The following is a 20,252-nucleotide window of genomic DNA, read 5'->3' as shown; positions in this document are numbered from 1 at the left end:
TGGGAACACAAGACACTAGCAAAGCTGCACTTCTCTTGCTCTGTCTTCTAAACCCTGTTCCCCTATTGCTGCTACAGCAATTTTCCACCGGCCTCAGCAGAAGAGCTGGTAGAGAACCAGGCCCGGAGGGCTGAGGACTCTCCTCCCAAAAGCTCTCTGGCATAAAAGAGAGGCACGGATCCAAGCCTCTCGTTTGTGTGAAAGCCTCTCTGCAGCTCCCCGGTTCCCTGAGGACAGGCTTGGCTCAGCACCTATGATTAGTATCAACTGTACTTTCCAGGGGGGGTAATTAGTTCAGGTGAGGCAACTACTGACAATTGGCTGCTGTGGCCCGTCTCTTGGCAAGAGCACAAATCCCAAACAAGCAGCTCACATATCAAAGGGGCTGCCTGCTCCACAAGCAGATCCACCCTGTACATCTGTCCCTGCCCTGCAACCCGAAGCTGGGGGCATTGACAGCTTTTCCTGTTAGAGACCAGTGAAACCTGGACCGCTGAGCAGAAGTGCGTAGCAAGCGTTCCCATTTTCATTGCTAAATTTTATGCTCCCGGAGTAGCTCTGCTGCATGGTGGAAAGTCAGCGAAGTACTGGTGCAGGTGGCTATACAACACCTTGGATAGAGCGCGCATGCACAAAACAATGCACAGCATCCTCCTTTCCAAATCTTCCTCTCTTCCAGCCAAGAGATGGAGAGCCAAGGTGTCAGGGAGGGAAAGCAATTGCCTAGAGGTAGGTGAAGGGTGTATCCTCCAAGGAAGGAACTCTAATGGGAGAGGATAAGACAGCTAACACCATGCAAAAGGAGAGGGAGCAAAGGCCAATTCGTACATCAGACTAAATTTATCAGCACAGTCTAATGGGATCCCAAGTAACCTTCCAAGTGAGGTAGCAAAATAAAACACTTAAGCCATTGAAAACTAGACTGGTCAAAGAGCCCCGCAGAACAATCCCACATTGTCTGGAGAGCCAGGAAACAGATTTATTAGGTCACCCAGGCCATCTCCAATTTCAGTGAAATTGCCCTGTTCTAGGGATGGTTCCAACTCCCTCCTTCAGCGCTGCTGCTGTCCTTCACCGGGTAGCAGAAATTACAGGAAGGGGAGGGGAGCGGTCCAGCAAAAGATCTCACGTTTTCAAGGATCAGGAAAAGCATTTGGGTAAGATATTTCTGCCATGCCAGAAACTGCCCAGTGTGGATTCCCTTGGACTGAGGCTGCTCTGATGGAGGAACAGAAATACAGACTTGTGGCTCATCAAACAGCAAGAAACCTGCCAACTAGTTCAGAGCTTCACTTCCTCTGACACTGAAGGATCCAGCTGTCAAATACCTGATGACTCAGCACTAACTCTAGGTTATGCTTCCCAAGCCCCTCAGCAAGGCTCTGATCAAAGATGTCTTACCAGCCAGTATTACTCTAGACTTTTGAACGGGCTTCCTCTCCCAACTTTTATATCCCCACCCTGGCTACTTGTAAAGGTTGCTTACCACCAAAGAAATAAAAACTGTGTGAAATATCACACCATCTCTCACTTTTTAAAGCTGGTGAGATACCTGCATTTCTGGAAGCATGAACTTTCATAGCGCCCAAACACCACAGGCACTTCAAGGCAAAGCGCCACTGGAAACACAGCCAGAAGATGCTGACAAACATTACGGCACTGCAACATTCAGCCACCATTCCCCAGCTGCTAGCGGACACCGCATAGCACTGCACACACCGCTAGTCACCGCAGCGCAGTTTCCAGCATAGATCAGCCCAGATACTCAGATTCTGACATGGATAAAAGCATCTGAAAATACCTTCCGATGCCACATTACCCAGCCAACTTTGCAGAGCTGCAGCCTTGTGGTCAGGAGGGAGCAGGTGTGAGTCCTCACTGAAGTGCTGTGAGCACGCTGCTCAGGGCAGCCAGCCTGCCTCTTTTGCACAGAAACAAAGCAGTTTGAAAAGCAAAAGTTGCAGAGGGGTTTGAATTTGCTCCTCAGCACGATGTAGCGCAGGATGGCTTGGGGAATTACTCAAGAAAAACAGCCATTTCCAAGCAGGTAGCTCCAGAGAAGACGACTTGTAGGAAATAAACAAAGCAAGGATGTACATCTCCCTTCCCCATACTCCTCACCAATTGTAAAGTAGCCTGGAAGCTCACTGAGAAAAAATACAGTAATGGAAGACAACAGAAGATTAAGGTCTAATTGCAGTCATAAAACCAAGACAGAATCATTTACTGATTCCACAAGGCTTGAGGCATAAGTGAGCTTGTTCAGTTTTTCAGCCCTTAGTGTGCTTGTAACGAGCCAGAGCTTGCAACAATAGTTAAATTCAAATTGCATCAAGAACATTTAACAGTTTTGAACTTGCCTAGTATACGCAATGAGTTCAGACACACTGACTCTCTCATCAAGAATCCGGATTCAGCGCAAATGATTTAGTACACTGGATTAGTCTCAAATGTAATGACTAACTCTTGGAAACTTTTACACTATTTTTAAATCCCACTTGTCAGGGCAGCACCTGAAAATTAAATGAGAATCCCAAAGAGAATTATCCCAAAGACAAAAATTAAGCAGAAGTACCTTGCTGCTTCAAAGTAGAGATGTGATAGGCTAGTGCCACCTGGTGGGAAGCTTTTCTCCACTTGTTCAGTTTGATTCTGTCTGCTTTCTGTTCCATACTTCAGCTTTCTGGAGGCAAGACATGGGAACAAGAACCCAAAGACAGACACCAGACAAGCAGGAAGACCTGTGTAGTTCTTTCAACCATTCAAACTTAGAGATTATCTTCCAGATATAGGACAGGTCACCCTACACTTTAGTCAGCAGCTTCTCAGCTATTGCATAAGGACTGATCAGATGGTGCCTCATTTGGAGGAGACACGCAGAGACAAAAACCAACTCGGCTCATTGCTGAGCTGGCTCGTATCTAACCAAGAAGCTTAAGGATGAGAGGCACTATATCCCATTAAGGTTCTGGAGAGGTGTTTGTCTAGCAACAGCTCCAGCTCCTTACAGTGCTCCCAACTCTGCTACAAATAACCCCCTTAACTCCACCAACACATCAGGCAAAGCCAGGTTGGTTGCCCTCATGAGTTTAGATAAATGGTGTGAAGTCAGCTGACCAGTTTTATCTGGAAATGAGTAAAGAGAGAGGGTTTGCAAAAGAAGAAGCAGTCACTCCAACAAGAAGAGGGTAAAAAACAGTGAGGCCAGAAATATTAACGCCACACCGCAGGGACTGGAAGAGGACAAGCTTTCCATAGAAGCATTTTGATCTCCTTGACAAGCAGAAAGGGAGCAGAGCGGTCCCCTCAGATGAGGGCCCTTCATTTTAGGTCTGTAGAAACGATAATGCTAAAACCCAAGTTTGACCATGCTGCCACTCCACAGAAGCACACAGAAGAAATAACTAGGGCCACTCTGACAGCTTTACACCAGGGGAAGACTTGCTCCTCCCAGCCTAAAGACAAGACCTGTGAACTCAGTGGCCTGGCAGGACAATACCAGATAAGGACAGAGGAGGAACAGGCTACAGACACCAGATTTTTGTAAAGTGACCCCAGACAAATCAAGACTTACTGGCCCAGTACATCACCGACTTGGAAAGGTTAAGCCAGTCTACACACACAGCCCAGCAAGACAGAGCAACTCCCCAGCAGAGCCAACTCCATTTAGGATATATTTATTTTTATTATTACACATTTAACATCAAGATGACAGCCATTTTGACAGGACTGATCTTGACCCTGGCGCACAAGACATTCAGAGCCAGACAGAACCTCAGGAGCCCTGTCACAGTCCACAACTTCACTGTTTCCATCCTGCAGGGACACATCCTAGAAACGAATCCAGTACATGGCACTGCGGATACGGTTGTAATCCAAAAGCTGTTCAATAGGACCTGAGTGAGCGAAACAGAGTTAGTCACTGGAGAGGTAGTTAAAATTCCCGTGAAACAGTTCCCACATTCTTGGAGCAGACAGTGGCAGAGCAGACCATGCTCAGAATCCAGAATAGCTACACACAAAACTAGGCAAGTACAGCTCAAATCTGCACCAGAAAAGCTGGCAGAAACCATGTCCTGACAGAAGAACCATTATTAATTTCCTCAGAGTAATTTGCCTTCTCCCGGTGCTCCGCAATGCTGAATACACTTTCACATTCAGGTATGAAACACAGGGAGCCACCAAATCACAGCGATTTTGATAAGTTCATTGCAGCTTCCTGTTTGAAAACCCTCTCCTTTTTCCAGACTGCTCTACTTTGTAGGCCCAGAGGAAACAGCTGCATAGAGGAGGGGAATCCACTACACACAGGAAGGAGGCAGCAGAGCTGAGCTGAGCTAGCTGTTCAGGCAGGCTTTCCAAGAGGAATTTGTCCTTGGCCAGACAGACATGTCGGAGCAGCACAAGAGAATCAGGCCCCTTCACTTCCCTTACATAAACCACCGTGACTCCAGGGTAAGGACACCTGGCAGATACCATTGAGCCCCCACCCAGCTCTGGGACTCCCACTGTTAGTCACAGCTCCGCAGCAAGCAGAGAGGTGGGAGGATGGCCAGCAGCTCACTGTCACTGTACCTCCATCATCTGCGGGTTTGATTTCCTGGCAAACATGCCTTGGCACATCTAATGTGCAGAGGCAGGAAGATAACAGCAAAAGAACCAGAGTGATTAAGAGGCCAGAACAGATGTGTGGAAAGTGCCTGCACTTTGCTTCCACTCAGCTCCTGACCACCTCCTGGTTTTTTTGAGCTACCACATACTAATCGCCTGCTCACTTACCAACTGCTGCAACTGCTGGGCATTTGTCATAGATGTATTTACTGCAGACCTCCCGCACCATTCTTGCGTCAACAGCCTAAAAAGCATCAAACAAGCAGTCAATAACCCTTCTGCATTTCTCCAATTTGCAAGTTACTACTGACATTACATATCGAGACCATTAAAAACACACTGTCAGACCCTTTGGGGCCATCTGAACCAACTGTCTAGCTCTCATCCGCCACAAGGTCGGACAACGCTCCACATAAGGCATTCTTCTGAGGATACAGAAGACATGGCAGTCCAAAAACTGCAGTCTTAGAAGGGATACAGTGGCTGCAGAAGTATACAAACTAGAGAGTGGCCACCTCTAGGGAAACTGATACAGAATTTCAGGTTGTGTGGCTTAACACAGCCATACGCCCTTTTTCTGGGATGAACTGGATCCAGCCACAGGGACACAAGATACAGAGAGTCTGTGTCACACATTCTAACACACAGATATCGCCATCAGTGAGCTGACTGCCTGGACTCCAGGCATCTTGACTAAGGGATAAGTAAGCCTTGTGTCACTGCAGCAGACTAAGGCCAGAACCAAGGCTGACACCAAGTATGCTGAGGTACTCCAAAAAAACAAATGGATACCTACAGCAATCCTGGAATCCCATTCCTCCAGAGGGATACGGCGTCCATAGTTTAAGAGATGGCTTCCAATATTCTCACACACTGGGGTAGTACCTAGGAGATGTTGAAGACATCACATTGTGAGCAAAATAAAAAGCCTTCTGGAATTTCATAGCTTGATCATCAGTCTGGAGAAAGCAGATACAACCAACTCTAGTTATTAAACAGCTCCAGATAAAACTCACAGTTGTAGTTACCATTCCAAGCAGCTCCAGCAGGAGTTAAGCAATAGAAAGATTCTCCCTAGTCTCCAGAATTGTTCACAGCTAATACAGACCAGTTTGAGTGTCTCATTTTAACTCTGCCAAGCAGCACATGAGCTCAGCACTCTGAGCAGCAGAATGACCAGAAGTTTACAGTCAGGGCCAGCCTGGAGCACAGAAGGCTGGGATCAGACGCTTTGACAACGGAGCAAGAGGAACACAGAGCAGAGCAGAGGGACTTTTGCTCAATGCCTGCCTGTGGTACTGTAACGTTTAGCAAAGAACTCCTGCTCCCCAGGAGGGACAGGAGTGGTAACCCTCTGAAAGCCTCATAGCGATCACTCCATAAACCAGAACATACCATCCAGCTGAGCCACCATGGCATTTCGGAGGAAGTTCTTGGCTCTCTTCACCTCTGACTCTGTGGTACTAGTGCACAGACGCATCCTGGAAAGGAGATGGAAAGACCACTAAAGAGTAAGTGAATCCCTCCCCTTCCCAAGCCCCTGCAGGAATAAGCCAATTTCAACGTTTCTCCTGCAGGCTAGAGACTCAATCTTGACCACTGCAGAGTAGCTAATAACAGGGGAGCACTGAACAGCAGGAGGTGAGAGAAAGAGTTCAAGCTTACAGGCGGGGAGCATCAGCCAGCGCTTTACATGCTGAGTTACACTCACAAAGCTCTAAGCAGCCTTGGTGCCGGCTCTAGCTTAGCCACCAGGCGAGGGGTCTGCGGTAGGCTGTCACAAGAGCCGGCTCGTCAGCTATTCCCACGCATGGCCAGCTGCTATGGAAACTGGTGCTGAAAGAACAAGGCAGTTCTACACAGTCTGTTAAACTCCAGCTGCTAAATCCCTTTCTCCCCTGCCAACAACAAGGTCTCTGGGGCAAGGGCTAACTCCATCTGCTCCGTACACAGCACGGCACGGCTCTGAATCTCCGTTGTAGCCTCTAACCATTACTGGGATATAAATGTACACAATAAGACAAACAGACAGAAGGTTCCCTAAGTCTGGGACGGCCCCAGCAGCGAGGCATTTATCAGCCACAACACAACAGTTGTGAACACAAGAATTCTGCCTGCTTTGCCCAAGTTTAAAAAGACAACGGAGATAAAAAGCCTCTTGGGCACCTGCAAGGACCTTTTCCCTAAAGAACAATCTCACTTAAATATAAAAAAAACCTCATCCCCAAATCTCAATGCTAAAATTGGGAAACCACGAGCTAAAAACCTAACCAGCCCAAAGGGATAAAACTAGCAACAGCAGTTTGATGAGAAGAAACAACTCCTGATACCTGTTTCTCTCAAAAGCCACATCCCAAGACAGTTACAGAAACCACTCGTAGGATGATTTGACCAGAACGTGAGTTATCAAGAAGTTCATATAGAGACACAGTGCTCTGAAGATCTAATATGAGTTCCACCAGTTCAGATGCCCATGAGAGGGTCAGATCTTAAACAGAACCTTTTGCTGAAGGCATACTTACCACTCGCCCTGAGCGCAAGACAGCATATCGTCTATGGACAGAGGATCACAAACAAAATGGAAACCAAAGAGGCCGGTATCAGAGTAGGAGGTGTTGAACGTCTGGAAACTGTGGCAGAGTTTATGCTCCACGGCAAGTGTAGCCAGCCTGCTGGACTGATTCTGTAAATAGAGATACCCTCAGCCATTCCAATATAAAAGCTTTCTCAGAGCAAAAATCCCCTCCAATTGAGCTGTTTTCACAAAGACCACAGACAACACAGAGCACAACACATCCCAAGAACTGTCCCGGATCAGCCCCGATTACACTTCTATCCCACTTTCTAGATTCCTGACCACTTCACAGTTGGAAGGTAAACACAATAGCACCCCATTAGCACATCCACCCAAGGACTCCAGAATTAATTAAAGGGCTCTGGGCTTTCCCAGCCACATTCCCAACTCTCTTACCTTACCACCTCCAAATGTGCGGTCATAGCGTCCAATGATAGAGTTAGCCACAAGGAGGACGACATTGTCGGGATCAGCCCATCCTGGACCCTCCACGGCAAGGGCAATATGGGCATGGGGCAGAGCATCATCTCTGACACGGATCTAGAAAACCAGCAGGGAGCAGAGGAGAGCTGCATCAGCACTATGGCTATGTCTGCTGTCTGGTGCAAAGCCAGGTGGACAAATTAGAGGACTTAATATTATCCCAGGGAAATCAAATAGTCTCAGGCAGAGCTGAGCACGAACCAGCTGCCTCTGGTTTCAGTTTTCCAGTAGATGATGTGAGCAACGACCTCACATTCCTAAAGGATTTTGGCCCTATCTAACACTCATTACACTGCAGCAACAAGCCCCAAGAACGGAGCGTCGAGGCACTACCAAGCTGCTGCCTGTTCGCTCATTAGCTCCTCTGAGATATACGAACAGATTGTCCCTCCAAAAGGAGCTATACCTGGTTTCACATTCATTCAGCAGTTTGGCAACAGCTGCTTGCTTTGCTGAGGAACAAAACAACTTTACCTCGCTCCCGGTGAAGCGGCAGCGTGGGAGAATAGGCACAGCATCCTCTTTGTAAGTAAAGGGCACTCCACTGAAGTGTTGCTTAGCTACATCTACCAGCTCCTTGTGCGAAATACCTGACAACAGAGATTTGCAGCCTTAAACAGCTTCATTTAACAAAATCATCTTATTTTATGTTAGAGATAACAGCTCTGTGCGACAGGGGTTTGATCACCAGCTTGAAAATACCCGGGCTTTCTAAAGTCACAACGATCTAGGACTTACCTCCAGCAGCTGCCAGGACCATACGAGGTGCCTTGTAGTTAATATCAACATATGAAGCTAGATCTGCACGAGTCAGATGCCTAGAGCGCACAAAGAGACTTAATAAATTAGCAACTCGGAGATGGAAGGATGAGAAACTTATGGGAAGCAAGAGTACAGTGCAGAGACAGCAGCAATGTATTTGATTGTCTTAGTTATGGGGAAACAATACTTTCTAGAAGTGTGACTGCAGTGTCTGTTTTCCTCACACTGTTATTCTAGAACATAGAGAATGGAAATAAGCAGCCAAGATAGAGAGTTAAGGACAGAGTTCAAATGCAGGCTAGGCGAGCATCAGCCTCTGCTCACTGGGCTACCAATGGCCTAGCAGGCGTCTGCTTGAGGCTGCTGCTCTAGTGAGCATCCCTAGCTCTTAAACTCTCTCAAGGTGTCAAACTGATAAGCATAGGAGAAGGTTTGACCAGGCCCCTACCAGCCTCACACATCCTATACGAAGGGCAATTCTGGAGAAGGATGTGTGCACTCCTACACTTACACCAGCACCAAGGGGGAAAACACAGTCAAGACAAAGTGAAACGCTCACGAGAGCAGATCACCTCTGCGTACAGCACCACATGCTCCTTGCACACACCCTGGACTGGTTCCCTTGTGCAGTCACCATTACTGAGAAGTGGGAGTCATGCACCCCAAGGACTGAACCTGTGGCCTGGGTACCACATCCAATCTGTTGCTCACTTGATGGTCTCAGTGGTCCCCTCAACAGTGCGGCCCAGCGCAGTCCCCTGGAAAGCAGTGGCATGAAGGTAATCAAAGGTAACGTCCGTCAAGTTGTTGTCGATTTCTTTCAACTCCTGAAGGATGACGCCACGTTCCTTCTCGATCTGAGATTCCTCCAGTGCACAGTTCTGCACGATGTCAGCCAGAAGCTCAACAACTGTAACACATTTCCTACATTAACCATCCCACTGCCCGACTGCTGCCCAGTGCTGCTGAAAGGGGAAGAGACACGCGAGCTGCAGGGACACAGGCAAGAGCAGTGAGCAACAAACCATGCTGGGGAGGGGAAGCAACATAACGGAGATTTGTACTACCCTTTCCCACAGCATCGAAGAGAGAAACAACACTGTTTTGGCATGAAGAAACCTCCAGGTTTGCATGCTGTGTGCCCCTGATAGCTCATCAGTGCAAGCAGAAAGTTGGAACATGACTGCAAAAGGGGGAGCACAACAGAAGCAGGGTATAGCGCAGAAACAAGCCGAACCCTTGCAGAGAGCTTGTCGTATCTACAGCGAGGCCCACAACACTGGCTCTGACTCAAATCACAACCCCTGGACAAGTGACACAAATAGGAGCATGCACAAGGTAGCATGGTGACACAGTAGCTGCCATCGACCTCATTTTCCCAAATCCATAAAACAACCACAGATTACCGAAACTCCCTCTCTTTTCTGGCAATGTAGCGCAACATGACACTAAGAGCTTTGCAAAAGCTGGTTTTAAGAACACACGAGCTCGCAGCCTTGAAGCACCATTTTTCGGCAGTGCTTTCTTCTGCTGTCACCTAGAACCTGCAATTTACTGCTCAGCTACAACTTCATTGCTCAGTCTGTTGTTAGAAAGGATGCTGGTGGGAGAGGCACACACACACATACACACACACTTGCTTAGTCCTCAATCCCCGAATCGGACTTTGTCCAGCAGCCATCCTACCTTTGGGCATGTCCTTGGACAGGGCTTTTATGTAATAGGCAGTCTGCTCACGCGAGGTGTACCCGTTAAGGTGAGCACCCATACTCTCCACTTCCTTCTCAAAAGCGGCACAAGGACGCTTCTTTGTGCCCTGAAAGAAACCAGGTAAATGCAACTAAGAATGGTCAAATTTCCTTCTGGGCAAGCTAAAGAGCTAAAACAGTAAAAACTGTCACTTGACTCATAAAAGCCAAGAGCAAGTGCACAAAACAAGAGATATAAAACTTGGTTTACTTACCCTAACTAAAGAAAGGTTGAGATGTATTTTGAAAGACCAGTAAGAACCCAAAAGGCAAAGAGAATCTGAGCTTAAGCTAAGGAACAACGGTGGCTGAAGAACACATCAGTAGAAGTAAAACAAGAATAAGCCAGAACCAGAAATGAGAAGCGAGTTTCTAGCCATCCAAGGAGCAATATTCTGGAGAAACCTTCCAATAGGAACAGAAAACTACTTCTAAAATAGAGCTCGACTCTTCAGGATTGAATCAGATGCTGCAGTTGCCTATGACAGCACGGGCTGGATGGGAGTCAGCAAGCCCCAGGCCTTCTGCCCTGGTAGGCACATATAAAGGACTGTTCAGCACACAGTTATGTTATTAGGGAAGTAAGAGCTGGAGTCTTCAAACTTTGCCTGTCCACTAACAAAACCACTGAAAAGTCAGCAGCTACAGGAAATGCTGCTTTGAGCTCTGCCTGCTAACCTGAAGAAACATGTTTCATAATATTGTCCTGTGTGTGTGCGCGCGCTACAGAGGAGCTGGGACGGTCACGATCAGAACCACAGGGTTAGGGACTCAGTCTCAGTCGTTACTTAAAATTTTCTTCCTTTACGAGGGGAAATAATGATTAGCAAATAAGAGCTGCCGTAATTCATGCATGCTTGCAGCTTGCCACATGTTCAAACACAGAGCACCATATAAGTTAGGTGCCTTTGTAAAAATTTATTTTTTTACTACGTACAAAGTTTCTGAGGTTCAGATAAACTGATTTACACTCTCTTTTAACAACAACAGCCTCTGAAGTGAGAGCTCAACATATAAGTAGTTGTCCAGGACAGATCTCCACACAATCCTATGCCAGATCTAGCATACTGCTTTACCTTAAACGCCAGATGTTCCAGGAAGTAACCGGCTCCATTGTTCTTCTCATTTTCATAGCGGCTCCCCACCCTAATCCACACACCCACCTAACAGAAAAAGCAGCAAGTACATATACTAGAAAAGAAAACAAACAGCACATTCAAGCCTGATGCCCATATGTATAACAGCAAGGAAAAAAACTGCAGTCCAGAGGTATTCCACTAGTAGCACCAAAATAAGAACGAGCACCAGCAACTGACAGTTTCCAGTATACATTTAGACTCTTCATTTAGCAGTGTCACAAGAACCTTTGACAGTTTTGCCAATGGTATAATAATTGCTGGTCACTTATGCTCTGACCAATTAACAGAAAGAAGGGTCTCCGCCAGAAACTTTGGTTCAAATATGGGTTTGTTACTTTTGGAAGATCAGTTACAGACTAGACAAAAATGACTATTTCAAGTACGTCCTCAAACTATCTTAAACTTACCGTACATGTCGGCTGATTAGACTCCTCTGAAGCTACACGGAGACCATTTTCCAGAGTGGTGACTTGTGTTTCAGGAATATTATGGAGTGCTTGGGCATAAGTAACAACACCTCGGTTCCTCGTCAAAGTCAGTAAGGCCGCCTAAAGAAAAGGCCGTTATCACTATTAAATAGCAACTCCCTTCTGCAAGCCAGACCTGCAGAACAGACTGCCAGGCACAGAATCTGCCTGTGGAAGCCCCTGAGGCAGGCCCCGACCCACCCAGCGACGTTTAGTTGTAAGGGCACAGCAGACTGGAAACCGGCAGAGGTTTCAAACATTAAACAGGTACTAAAAAGCACTGAAGAGTCGCACAGTCCAGTCAAGCCTGGTTTCTCCACCGGAGGAAAGGAAGGGACAGAAGGCCCCTGGCGAGCCCCGCAGCGGGGAACGATCCCGGCCCCGCGGTGTGTGTGTGAGGGGGGCGGTTTCCATAGCGACCGCCGCCCCCGCCCCGCAGGCCGCCGCGTCCCCGTGACCTTCCCCGGCGGGGAGGCTGTGGCCGGCGGCCCCGCGGGGCCTCCCGCTCCCCTCGCCGCCGCTCCCCCCTCGCCGCCGCCGCCCCCTCCGCCGGCCGCGGGGACTCACGGGGGAGCGGGAGCCCCGCAGGAGGGCCCGCCCGGCCGCGCAGCCCACCCGGCACACAGAGGACGCCGCCATCTTGTCACTTGGCCGCCGACGGAGCGGGCCCGAGAGCGCATGCGCAGGAGAGAGGAAACGGATGGGCGGGAAGGCGCATGTGCATGAACCTCGGCGGGGGGAGGGGCCAGGGGTTGCGCATGCGCAGGAGGAGGCGTGAGGGAAGGCTGCCGGATGCCAGGAGCCGGGCAGGGGACGCATGCGCAGAATGGGGCGAGGGGTGCGGCGGCGCCGCCTGGTGTCGGGAGGGCGTCGCGGCGGGATGCGGGGGGTCCCAGTCCCTCGGGGATGACGCGGGGGGGGGGGGGGGCGGGCCCTTTTTCGGGGCCGGGAGCCGCCTGCCCCGGGGCCAGGCGCCCTGCTGCCCCGTGCTGCTCCGACCCCCGCGCCCGGCTGCTCGTGCTGCTCGTGAGCGACCCCTCCAACACCAGGGCCTCCCTCCGCCTCAAGGTCTTCAAGCGACACCGAAGGGGTGCAAAGAGTGGCCGGGACCGGGGGCAAGAAAAGGGCCAAAGGGGCACAGTAGTTAAGAGTCAACCTAACTGTATCATCCGATAATATTCATATGGAAAAGCAGACTCTGGCCGGAGAGCGCCAATCATTAACAACAACAGACAAAAGCACATCTTGGCTGAGGACACGTTTATTGAGAAATATTCATCAGTCACATGGTGCTTTAAAATTAATGCTCAGAAATGCTACAGTATTTTAGCGCACTGACAACCAGAGCAGAGGGCAAATGTCCCGTGCCAGCTTGGGCAACCTGCCAGGCGGGGGCACGTCCGGCGAGGGGGCCTTCCTCCTCCTCGGGGATCCAAAAATTGGCACCATCTCCCAGCGATGGCTTGGCCCCGGAGCTGCCCCACGCCAGGAGGGTGTCCCAGCTTGGTGACGGGCTCGTATCTGAGGTAGCTGGCCGGTTTTGCCGGGCGTCCGACGGGGCCGGCTGAGGGCAGGAGGTCTCCTGGCACCCGAGCAGCACTCGGCAGCAGGAGAGCTCATGTCTTTGGAGGAGCCCTATGGTGGGAGGTCCCGCATCACCAGCCCTGGAGCATCTTCTGGAGACCTCCCTCGGCGACGGGGCTCCGACGTCCCCCTCTCACGGGGCTACATTTTGGTGCTGGAGCACACCTACGGAGCGGGGCAGTGAGAGGTTGGTCCAGCTGGACCCCTCCAAGCAGCATGCCAGGTCTCCACTAGCGCTCCTGGCCCCGCAGACCCCATGGCGAGGAGGGAGTGCGCCACCCAGCAAGGTCCCCAGGGGCTCACGCCATGGGGAGCCGTGTCTCCAGCGCAAGCCCATGAACACAATCCCAGTGCAGCCCCCAGGAGACACACAGAGGAGGGGAAGGATGGCCATGTCCCTGCTAGCGGGGAGGCCGATGCTTACCAGGGCTTCTTCCCGCTGCCCGGTGACATGGACTACGGCATCATGCACTGAGGCGAAGAAGTGGTGCTTGGTGATGGTCTGGCTGAAGAAGTTGCCCCTCTCCAGCTGGGCGATGACGGACACTGTGTGGAGGGAGAAGCGCCCACCATGGTGGCACCGTGGCCCCCATCCCACCCCCACCAGCCTCTCCCCACTCTGCAGTGGCAATTGCCTCCCCAGTGAGAGTCCCCATGAGGGGACATGCCGCACTGGGGCCATGGGGCTCAAGATGGGTCCCCAAGCCAGATGACACCCCAGTGGGATCAGGCTGTGGAAGGGCTACCCCAGGGCTCAGGAGGGCCCTGTGGCTGCTCCATGTCAGCCAGGAGCTGCATCCCTTGTGGAAATCCTGGGAAAAGGGACACCTGGAGATGTGGAGGCCACGGTGGGCCACCAAGCACTCAGTCGTGTCCTTCCAAAGGGGTGGCCTTGCCCCATGAGGGCTGATGACCCTGCAAGGCCTCCTCACCCGGGCAGCCAGCAATGAAGACGTCCACCTCTATCTCCCGGAAATCCCTGAAGATCTGCAAATGGCAGCAAACACACAGACAGGTGTCAGGCTGCCCCGTGAGCGTGGGAAATGAGGCAGACGGCCGCTATCCCACCGCCCCCAGTGGGGCATTTGGGAAGCTTTTTGCAAGGTGGCCGGCGGACGTCTTCCCTGCTCCCCCAGCCTTTTCCTTACATTCTTCAGGATCTTTATGGAGACTGTGTCCACAAAGTTGACGGGGCTGAAGTCCAGGATGACGGTGTGGAAGTCAGGCACAGGGAGCCCCAGGGAGCGCAGGGTGGGCTCAGCAGGCGTGCTGCCCTCCGCTGCCTCCTGACCCAGGTCGATCACTGCAATGCCTGGCCCATTGCACTCATTCTCCGCATCCTGGGGGGGAGGAGACCCAGCATCACCTCACAGCAGCTGACAGCACACCGGGCTGGGCCAGCAGGCTGGAAAGTGCCACCCTCCCTTGTTTTTCCTTCCCTAAAATGTTGTTGGGTTTGGAAGGGGGCTTTTGGCTGTGTTACGGTGAGGGAAGCGGGTGGTGTCCGGTGGCTGGTGCATCTCTTCCACCTGCATCTCGCTTTCAGCATTTGCAACCCTGTCTGGGTTTGCTGGTTTCAACAACCATGCACTGACCTGGCTCTTCCCGTTGCCAATATACAGGGGCTCGCGGACTCCCACTAATGACTTTCCCTGGATTCTGGTCCATTAGCTGTTGCTCTCTCCGTTTTGATGATTAACTCACCAACTATTAGTGTCTCACTGGCTCCTCGGCATAATCATTAACAGCCTTGGCCTCACCTGCTGACCTCGGACACGGCTCTGGCATTGCAGCCCTGCCTCCATCTCTGCTCCTCACCTGGCGACCCAGCCCGAGCACGCACCCCAGCCAGCTGCAGGAGCAGTTCCCAGGAGCCCACGGGGATTTCCGTGACACCCAACCCCAGAGCTCGGAGGGGGAGCTGGGCAGAGGGCCCTGACGGTCGCAGCCCTGGGAAGCACCTTTTGCCTCTTTGCCTTCTCCTTCTCAGCTTGCTTCTGCCGTTTCTTCAGCTTCTTGAGGGCCTTCTTCTTCTTCTCAATCAGCCGGTCCACATTGGTGCCGCTCTGTGAAACGATACACCCTGTTCCTGGTCCACTGCTGCCAGCCCATGGGAGCTCTCCCAGGGGCACTTGGCCCCCATCTCCCTCCCGCTACCCAACCCCAAGCGGTCCCATATGCCACCAGGGAGCTGCTCCAGGACCCATCCGTGGTGGCACAAGAGGGACCTGGCAGAGCACATCTGGATGCCCAGGACCAAAGCCTCCCTTGGGCAGGGCAGCAGGGACCAGGGTATGGCACCCGCCTGTAGTGGCCCAGGGACTTTGCCTCTCCCCTACCTTCTTCTTCAGGGCCTCAGAATACAGCTCTGCATTGGCAAAATAGATGGTGGAGGAGGAGCGGAAAATCTTCACGCCAGGGACCTCCTGAGCCTGGAGGAGACAGGGAGGGCATGCTACCTCTGGAGACACGAGGAGTGCTGCCCTCTCCTCTGCCCCCAGCTCTGGTCTTCCATGACTTCCCTCAAAACGCCCCCCTGGGTCATCTTCCCACAGCGTCAAGCCACCCTGGCCTCCTGCAGGCACTTCTCACATACCCCCAGCGCCTTGACTTTTTTACCTGCTTGTATTCGACCGTGTCCCTGTAGATGTCCGTGTCAGAAATATGCCCCAGGATGGAGTAGTGAGGCCTGCAGGGAGAAGAGTGAAGAGCTGAGATTGCTGATGTCTTCATCCACCCCTCGGGAAGTGGTGCCCAAACACCACCTCCTGAGTGATCCCAGCACACCCCCTGGGCTCGCATGCCCCTGGCTCCCAGGACGAGCTCCCCCGGCCCCTGCTCAGGGGCTACTCACAGCTGGGTCTGGAAGACGACGGTGAGCAGTGCAAAGGCCACTGAGACCCCCAGGCCCAGGTCCAGGTTCAGCAGGAGGGTGGCCACGAATGTCACAATCCAGACCATCTGGAGGGGGTGACACAGCTCAGTGGCACCCGGCCTTCCCGCTGGCACTGGCCCGCCATGAGAGCCTCATGGAGGACGGAGAAAGCCCTGTCCCAGCAGTGCCAGCGCAGCCCAGCAGCCCCAGCCCTGGGGAAAACACCCAGTACAGTCCCCGCACCTTACCAGGTCCACCCTGTTGGACTTCCAGAGCGTGCGGAAGTCGGCGAACTGCTTGAACATGCCCTTGAGGTTAACGATGATGATAGCAGCTAGGATGGCCTGGGAAAGAAATTCCTGGAGCTGAAAGGATGGAGAGGACCGGTCCCGGGGGCTTATCCGTGCCCCACTCCCGCAATGCCAGGCACCACAAGTGGAGCAGGAGCTGCATCCTGCCACATCCAGCCCCAAACAGGGCATTCCCACACTGACGTGCCATGGGACGGGGCTTTGCTGACATGTCTCTGCATGGGACTGGGACAGACAGGGCACAGAGGGCTGCTGCCCATCGGGAGCTGCCCTCCCTGGCTGCCCCGGGGACGTGGGAGCAGGGTGAGTGGAGATGGGACGTACCTTGGGCAGGTCCCGGAAGAGCTCCCCAATCTTCAGGATGGTCACTAAGATGACCAGGGACGCAATGACACCAGCCACCTGGCAAGGAGAGTGGGAAGTGAGAGACGAGCATGGCTTGCGCCAAGCACCTTGGCACCCTGGTGCATTCGGCTCCAGCCCCTTGCCGTTCTGGCACCAGCACCAGCAGACCCTCGGGAAAGGCAGCGGCAGGGGAGGCCTTTGGCACCTGCTGCCTCTGCGAGCAGCGCTGGCTGGAGTAGAGGGTGCCGCTGGCAGCAGCTGGCCCCAACCCACCTGGCTGTTGCCTCCGGTGCTCTCCTGCACCAGGCTCCGTGACATGGAGCAGCTGATGGCGAAACACTGGAAAAAGCCGCCCAGAAAATTGGAGAGGCCCAGAGCTATCAGCTCCTGTGAAGACAGAGCAGGGGGGTCAGGAACACAGTGCCAGCCTCTCCTCCCCCAAGGGCCATGAGAAGTAAATCCTTATTTTATCACACGGGGAAGGGGCTGTGTGTATCAGAGCATCACCTGGTTGCTGTCCACTTTGTAGCCATGCTTCAGGGCAAAAATCTTGCCCAAGGAGATGCAGATGGCATAGCCCACCACGGCAATGGCGAACGCGTTGCCCACCACCTGCCCAAAGTACTTGATGTTAGGGGCCATGGGGGGCTTCAACCTGCAGCCGAGAGAGGGAGACACAGCTAGAAAGGGGCTCCCGGCAGGCAGCGTGGCACCTCAGCAGAGCTGCCCCCGCTGCCCCGGCCCCACTCACCCGCTGGGGATGTGGCCCACCACAGAGATGCCAAACTTGGAGTTCAGGTTGACGCCATAGGAGATGCCAGTGGAGACGATGATCTGCAGGGGGAACAGCTGAAGTGAGGCAGAGCCTCCCCCACGAGGACTGTGTAGAGGCCATCCTAGACCCGCCCTCGCTGAGGGACCCAGTCCCACCTACACCAGCCCCAGCTGGGCCACGTCCTGGGGACACGATACCCGCCAGCCGCATCCCCGCAGGGAGCCGTGTAGCTTGGTACCGTGATGAGCTCGATGGGGATGGGCATGGGCAGCTTGGCAGAGAACTTGTGGTTGAGCTCCTTCACGATGAAGATGGCCACCATGGCAATGATGGCTGTCACCAGGGTGCCCACGTTGGTCTTCGGCAACTTCTGGCAGATTTCGATGAAGGTCTAGCAGAGAGGCAGCAGGAGGCAATGGGCTAAGGACCTGGCCAATGCTACGGACACCCTTCCTCTTCCTCCTCCCCCGGCTTGGATGGGGGCCACAAGTGCGGCGACCAACCCCACCCCGGTGCAGACCCTCCAGGTCCAGCCTCCAGGCAAGCCTGAGGGGGGGGGGGGAACGCAGCCATTTTGGGGACACCCCAGCCCAAACCCTGACTTCTGGGGGGTGCCAAGTCTGTAACAAGGAGGGTCTTGGTCATAACCCGGAGCAAAGGCAGAAGCTGCCCCCAGCAGGCTTTTGGGGATCTCAGCATGCCCCGCTGAGCTGGGGGGGGGGGTCCCCATGGCAGCCATGTGCCCCCCACTCACCGTGAACAGCGAGAGCGGCCCTGAGTGCTCACCCAGGGAGATGCCGAAGACATACTTGAGCTGGGAGATGAGGACGTGCACAGAGGCGGCAGTGGTGTAGCCACGCACCAGCGGGTCCGAGAGATAGGTCACCACAAAGCCAAACTGCAGGAAGCCCAGGGCCACCTGGAAGAAGAAGCGGCAGGTGGAGAGCATGAGCCCGGCGGCTTGCGGCAGCAGGGCCACGAGCCCAGCTCAGGGCGCTGCTGCAGTGCTGCAGCCCCTTCGGTTCTTTGCCCGGTGGCTCCTTGCCGAGGGGTCAGGCCCTGCGTACCTGGAAGACGCCCACCAGGATGGTGAGCGTGGCCACCAGCTCCACCCTAGCAGCGTCCCGCCGTGCTTCATTCACCATCGTCACGTTGGTGCTGTTGACAGACTCCAGGAAATCCTCACTGGGCACCAGGGAGTCCGTCACGCTCCCAATCATGACGGAGATGACGGCAAAGGGGCCTGGGGGACAGAATAGATGCAGGCAGGGGACCTCTTCCCGAGGGACCTGGCTCCGAGGCACATGGGCATCGGTCCCCCAAGGCAGAAATCAAAGTGCACCCACAGTGCTGCTGTGGTTGTCCAACCATCTTACCAGCGTGGCAAAGTAAGGGCAAAAAAGCGCTCCTCCCCCCCCCCTCACCCACGGAGTTGTGTCTGGACGTCCCAAAGAAGAAGTAGAGGAAGACAGGGTAGAAGGAGGAGTAGAGGCCGGTGACAGGCGGCAGCCCGGCCAGCAGCGCGTAGGCGAGCCCTAGACACGGGGCAGCAGGGAGACATGTTAGAGCGGGCTGGACCCCAGCCCCACAGCCCTGGTCCCCCCATCCCCGTGGGAAGCCCTGAACAGCCCCGAACAAGAGGGCACAGCGAGGAGGCCGCGCCGCTCACCCTGGGGCAGGTGCATGATGCCCACGCTGAATCCTGAGATGATGTCCCCCAGGAGCCAGTCCTTGATCGGGTAGCGGGGCAGCCAGCGCAGGAAGGGCAGGAACCGGAAGAGCAGGGACTTGGCAGTGGAGGCCGAGCATCTTGGGGGGAAGGAGCAGCAGACGAGGGTGAGGACAGAGGAGGGTGGCAGTGGGGCCGGACGGGGCCGTGGGGAGGACGTGCTAGGGCTCATGGGCCTGGCCCCATGGGAAGCAGTGGGTCCTGTGGGCGGAGAGGGGCCCTTCCAAGCAGGGGACATGGGGGACAAGCGTGTTTGGGCTTGGAGGAACCAGCCCTCAAACTTGCACCACCAAAGCTGTGCCCAGCTCTGGCTGGGAACCCGCTGAGGATGGGGACAACCCGGAGCAGGGCATCCGTGGAGGCCAAGTGCAGGGACAGCACAGCCTGGACCCTGCCCTGCTTCTCCCAGCTCCTCCCCTTTGGAGCCGGCTTGGCTGGGAAAGCCTGGACATGCACTGCTGATCCTGTGGGCCGGGGCACACGATGCCCCGTGGGGTCTGGGCACGTCCTCCTGGGCCTCCGTCCCCTCCAGCCCAGACGGCACAGCCCTACCTTATCTTCCGGAGACAGCCACGGAGCGAGGGCTCGGTGGGTTTCCGCTGCACCACCTCTTCCAGGTCCGCCTCACTCAGCACCTCGTAGCTCACGCGGGACGCGCCGGGCCGGTGGCTCAGCGCCGTCTCCCCTGCCATGGCCACCTGCGCTCCAGCCCGCTGCAGGGGACACGAAGGACGGCTAAGCCACATCCCCGCCACAGGGGCGGCCCAGCACCCTGCCCGCCCCATGGCCTCTCCGGCAGCGCTGCTCACCCCCGGGAGCCGGCCCGGACCGCATGTGCCGGTGCGCTG

At 53.8% G+C, this 20,252-nt stretch overlaps 2 protein-coding genes across 5 annotated transcripts; both read right to left on the bottom strand.

The window, feature by feature from the left end:
* Nucleotides 1-3,661: 3,661 nt before the first annotated feature.
* Nucleotides 3,662-12,461, bottom strand: LOC112970755 (cytochrome b-c1 complex subunit 1, mitochondrial). Of its 4 annotated transcripts, none has more exons than XM_026075488.1 (13): nucleotides 12,353-12,461; nucleotides 11,726-11,866; nucleotides 11,256-11,342; nucleotides 10,118-10,247; nucleotides 9,143-9,341; nucleotides 8,408-8,487; nucleotides 8,144-8,259; nucleotides 7,583-7,726; nucleotides 7,134-7,294; nucleotides 6,007-6,092; nucleotides 5,408-5,496; nucleotides 4,780-4,855; nucleotides 3,662-3,896 (listed from the first exon to the last, which is right to left on the bottom strand). In XM_026075488.1, the coding sequence occupies exons 1-13, from the start codon at nucleotides 12,422-12,424 to the stop codon at nucleotides 3,832-3,834; spliced, it is 1,446 nt and encodes a 481-aa protein (XP_025931273.1). In that variant the 5' UTR covers nucleotides 12,425-12,461; the 3' UTR covers nucleotides 3,662-3,831. The 4 variants fall into 4 exon arrangements, with proteins under 4 accessions (XP_025931273.1, XP_025931275.1, XP_025931276.1 ...); XM_026075490.1 differs by having other exon boundaries at nucleotides 12,401-12,439; XM_026075491.1 differs by lacking the exon at nucleotides 11,256-11,342.
* A 638-nt stretch (nucleotides 12,462-13,099) lies between these two features.
* On the bottom strand, nucleotides 13,100-19,374 carry SLC26A6 (solute carrier family 26 member 6). The gene is made up of 18 exons (XM_026075487.1): nucleotides 19,345-19,374; nucleotides 19,100-19,210; nucleotides 18,743-18,918; nucleotides 18,430-18,594; nucleotides 17,914-18,066; nucleotides 17,652-17,734; nucleotides 17,408-17,555; nucleotides 17,174-17,287; nucleotides 16,880-16,957; nucleotides 16,493-16,804; nucleotides 16,224-16,330; nucleotides 15,989-16,058; nucleotides 15,709-15,801; nucleotides 15,331-15,435; nucleotides 14,518-14,709; nucleotides 14,302-14,356; nucleotides 13,794-13,915; nucleotides 13,100-13,534 (listed from the first exon to the last, which is right to left on the bottom strand). The coding sequence occupies exons 1-18, from the start codon at nucleotides 19,358-19,360 to the stop codon at nucleotides 13,511-13,513; spliced, it is 2,124 nt and encodes a 707-aa protein (XP_025931272.1). The 5' UTR covers nucleotides 19,361-19,374; the 3' UTR covers nucleotides 13,100-13,510.
* Nucleotides 19,375-20,252: the final 878 nt, after the last annotated feature.

Source organism: Apteryx rowi, unplaced genomic scaffold, assembly GCF_003343035.1.
Source record: "Apteryx rowi isolate R43461 unplaced genomic scaffold, aptRow1 scaffold_405, whole genome shotgun sequence".
NCBI classification, from domain to species: Eukaryota; Metazoa; Chordata; class Aves; order Apterygiformes; family Apterygidae; genus Apteryx; species Apteryx rowi.
This window is presented reverse-complemented; position numbering and strand designations above follow the sequence as displayed.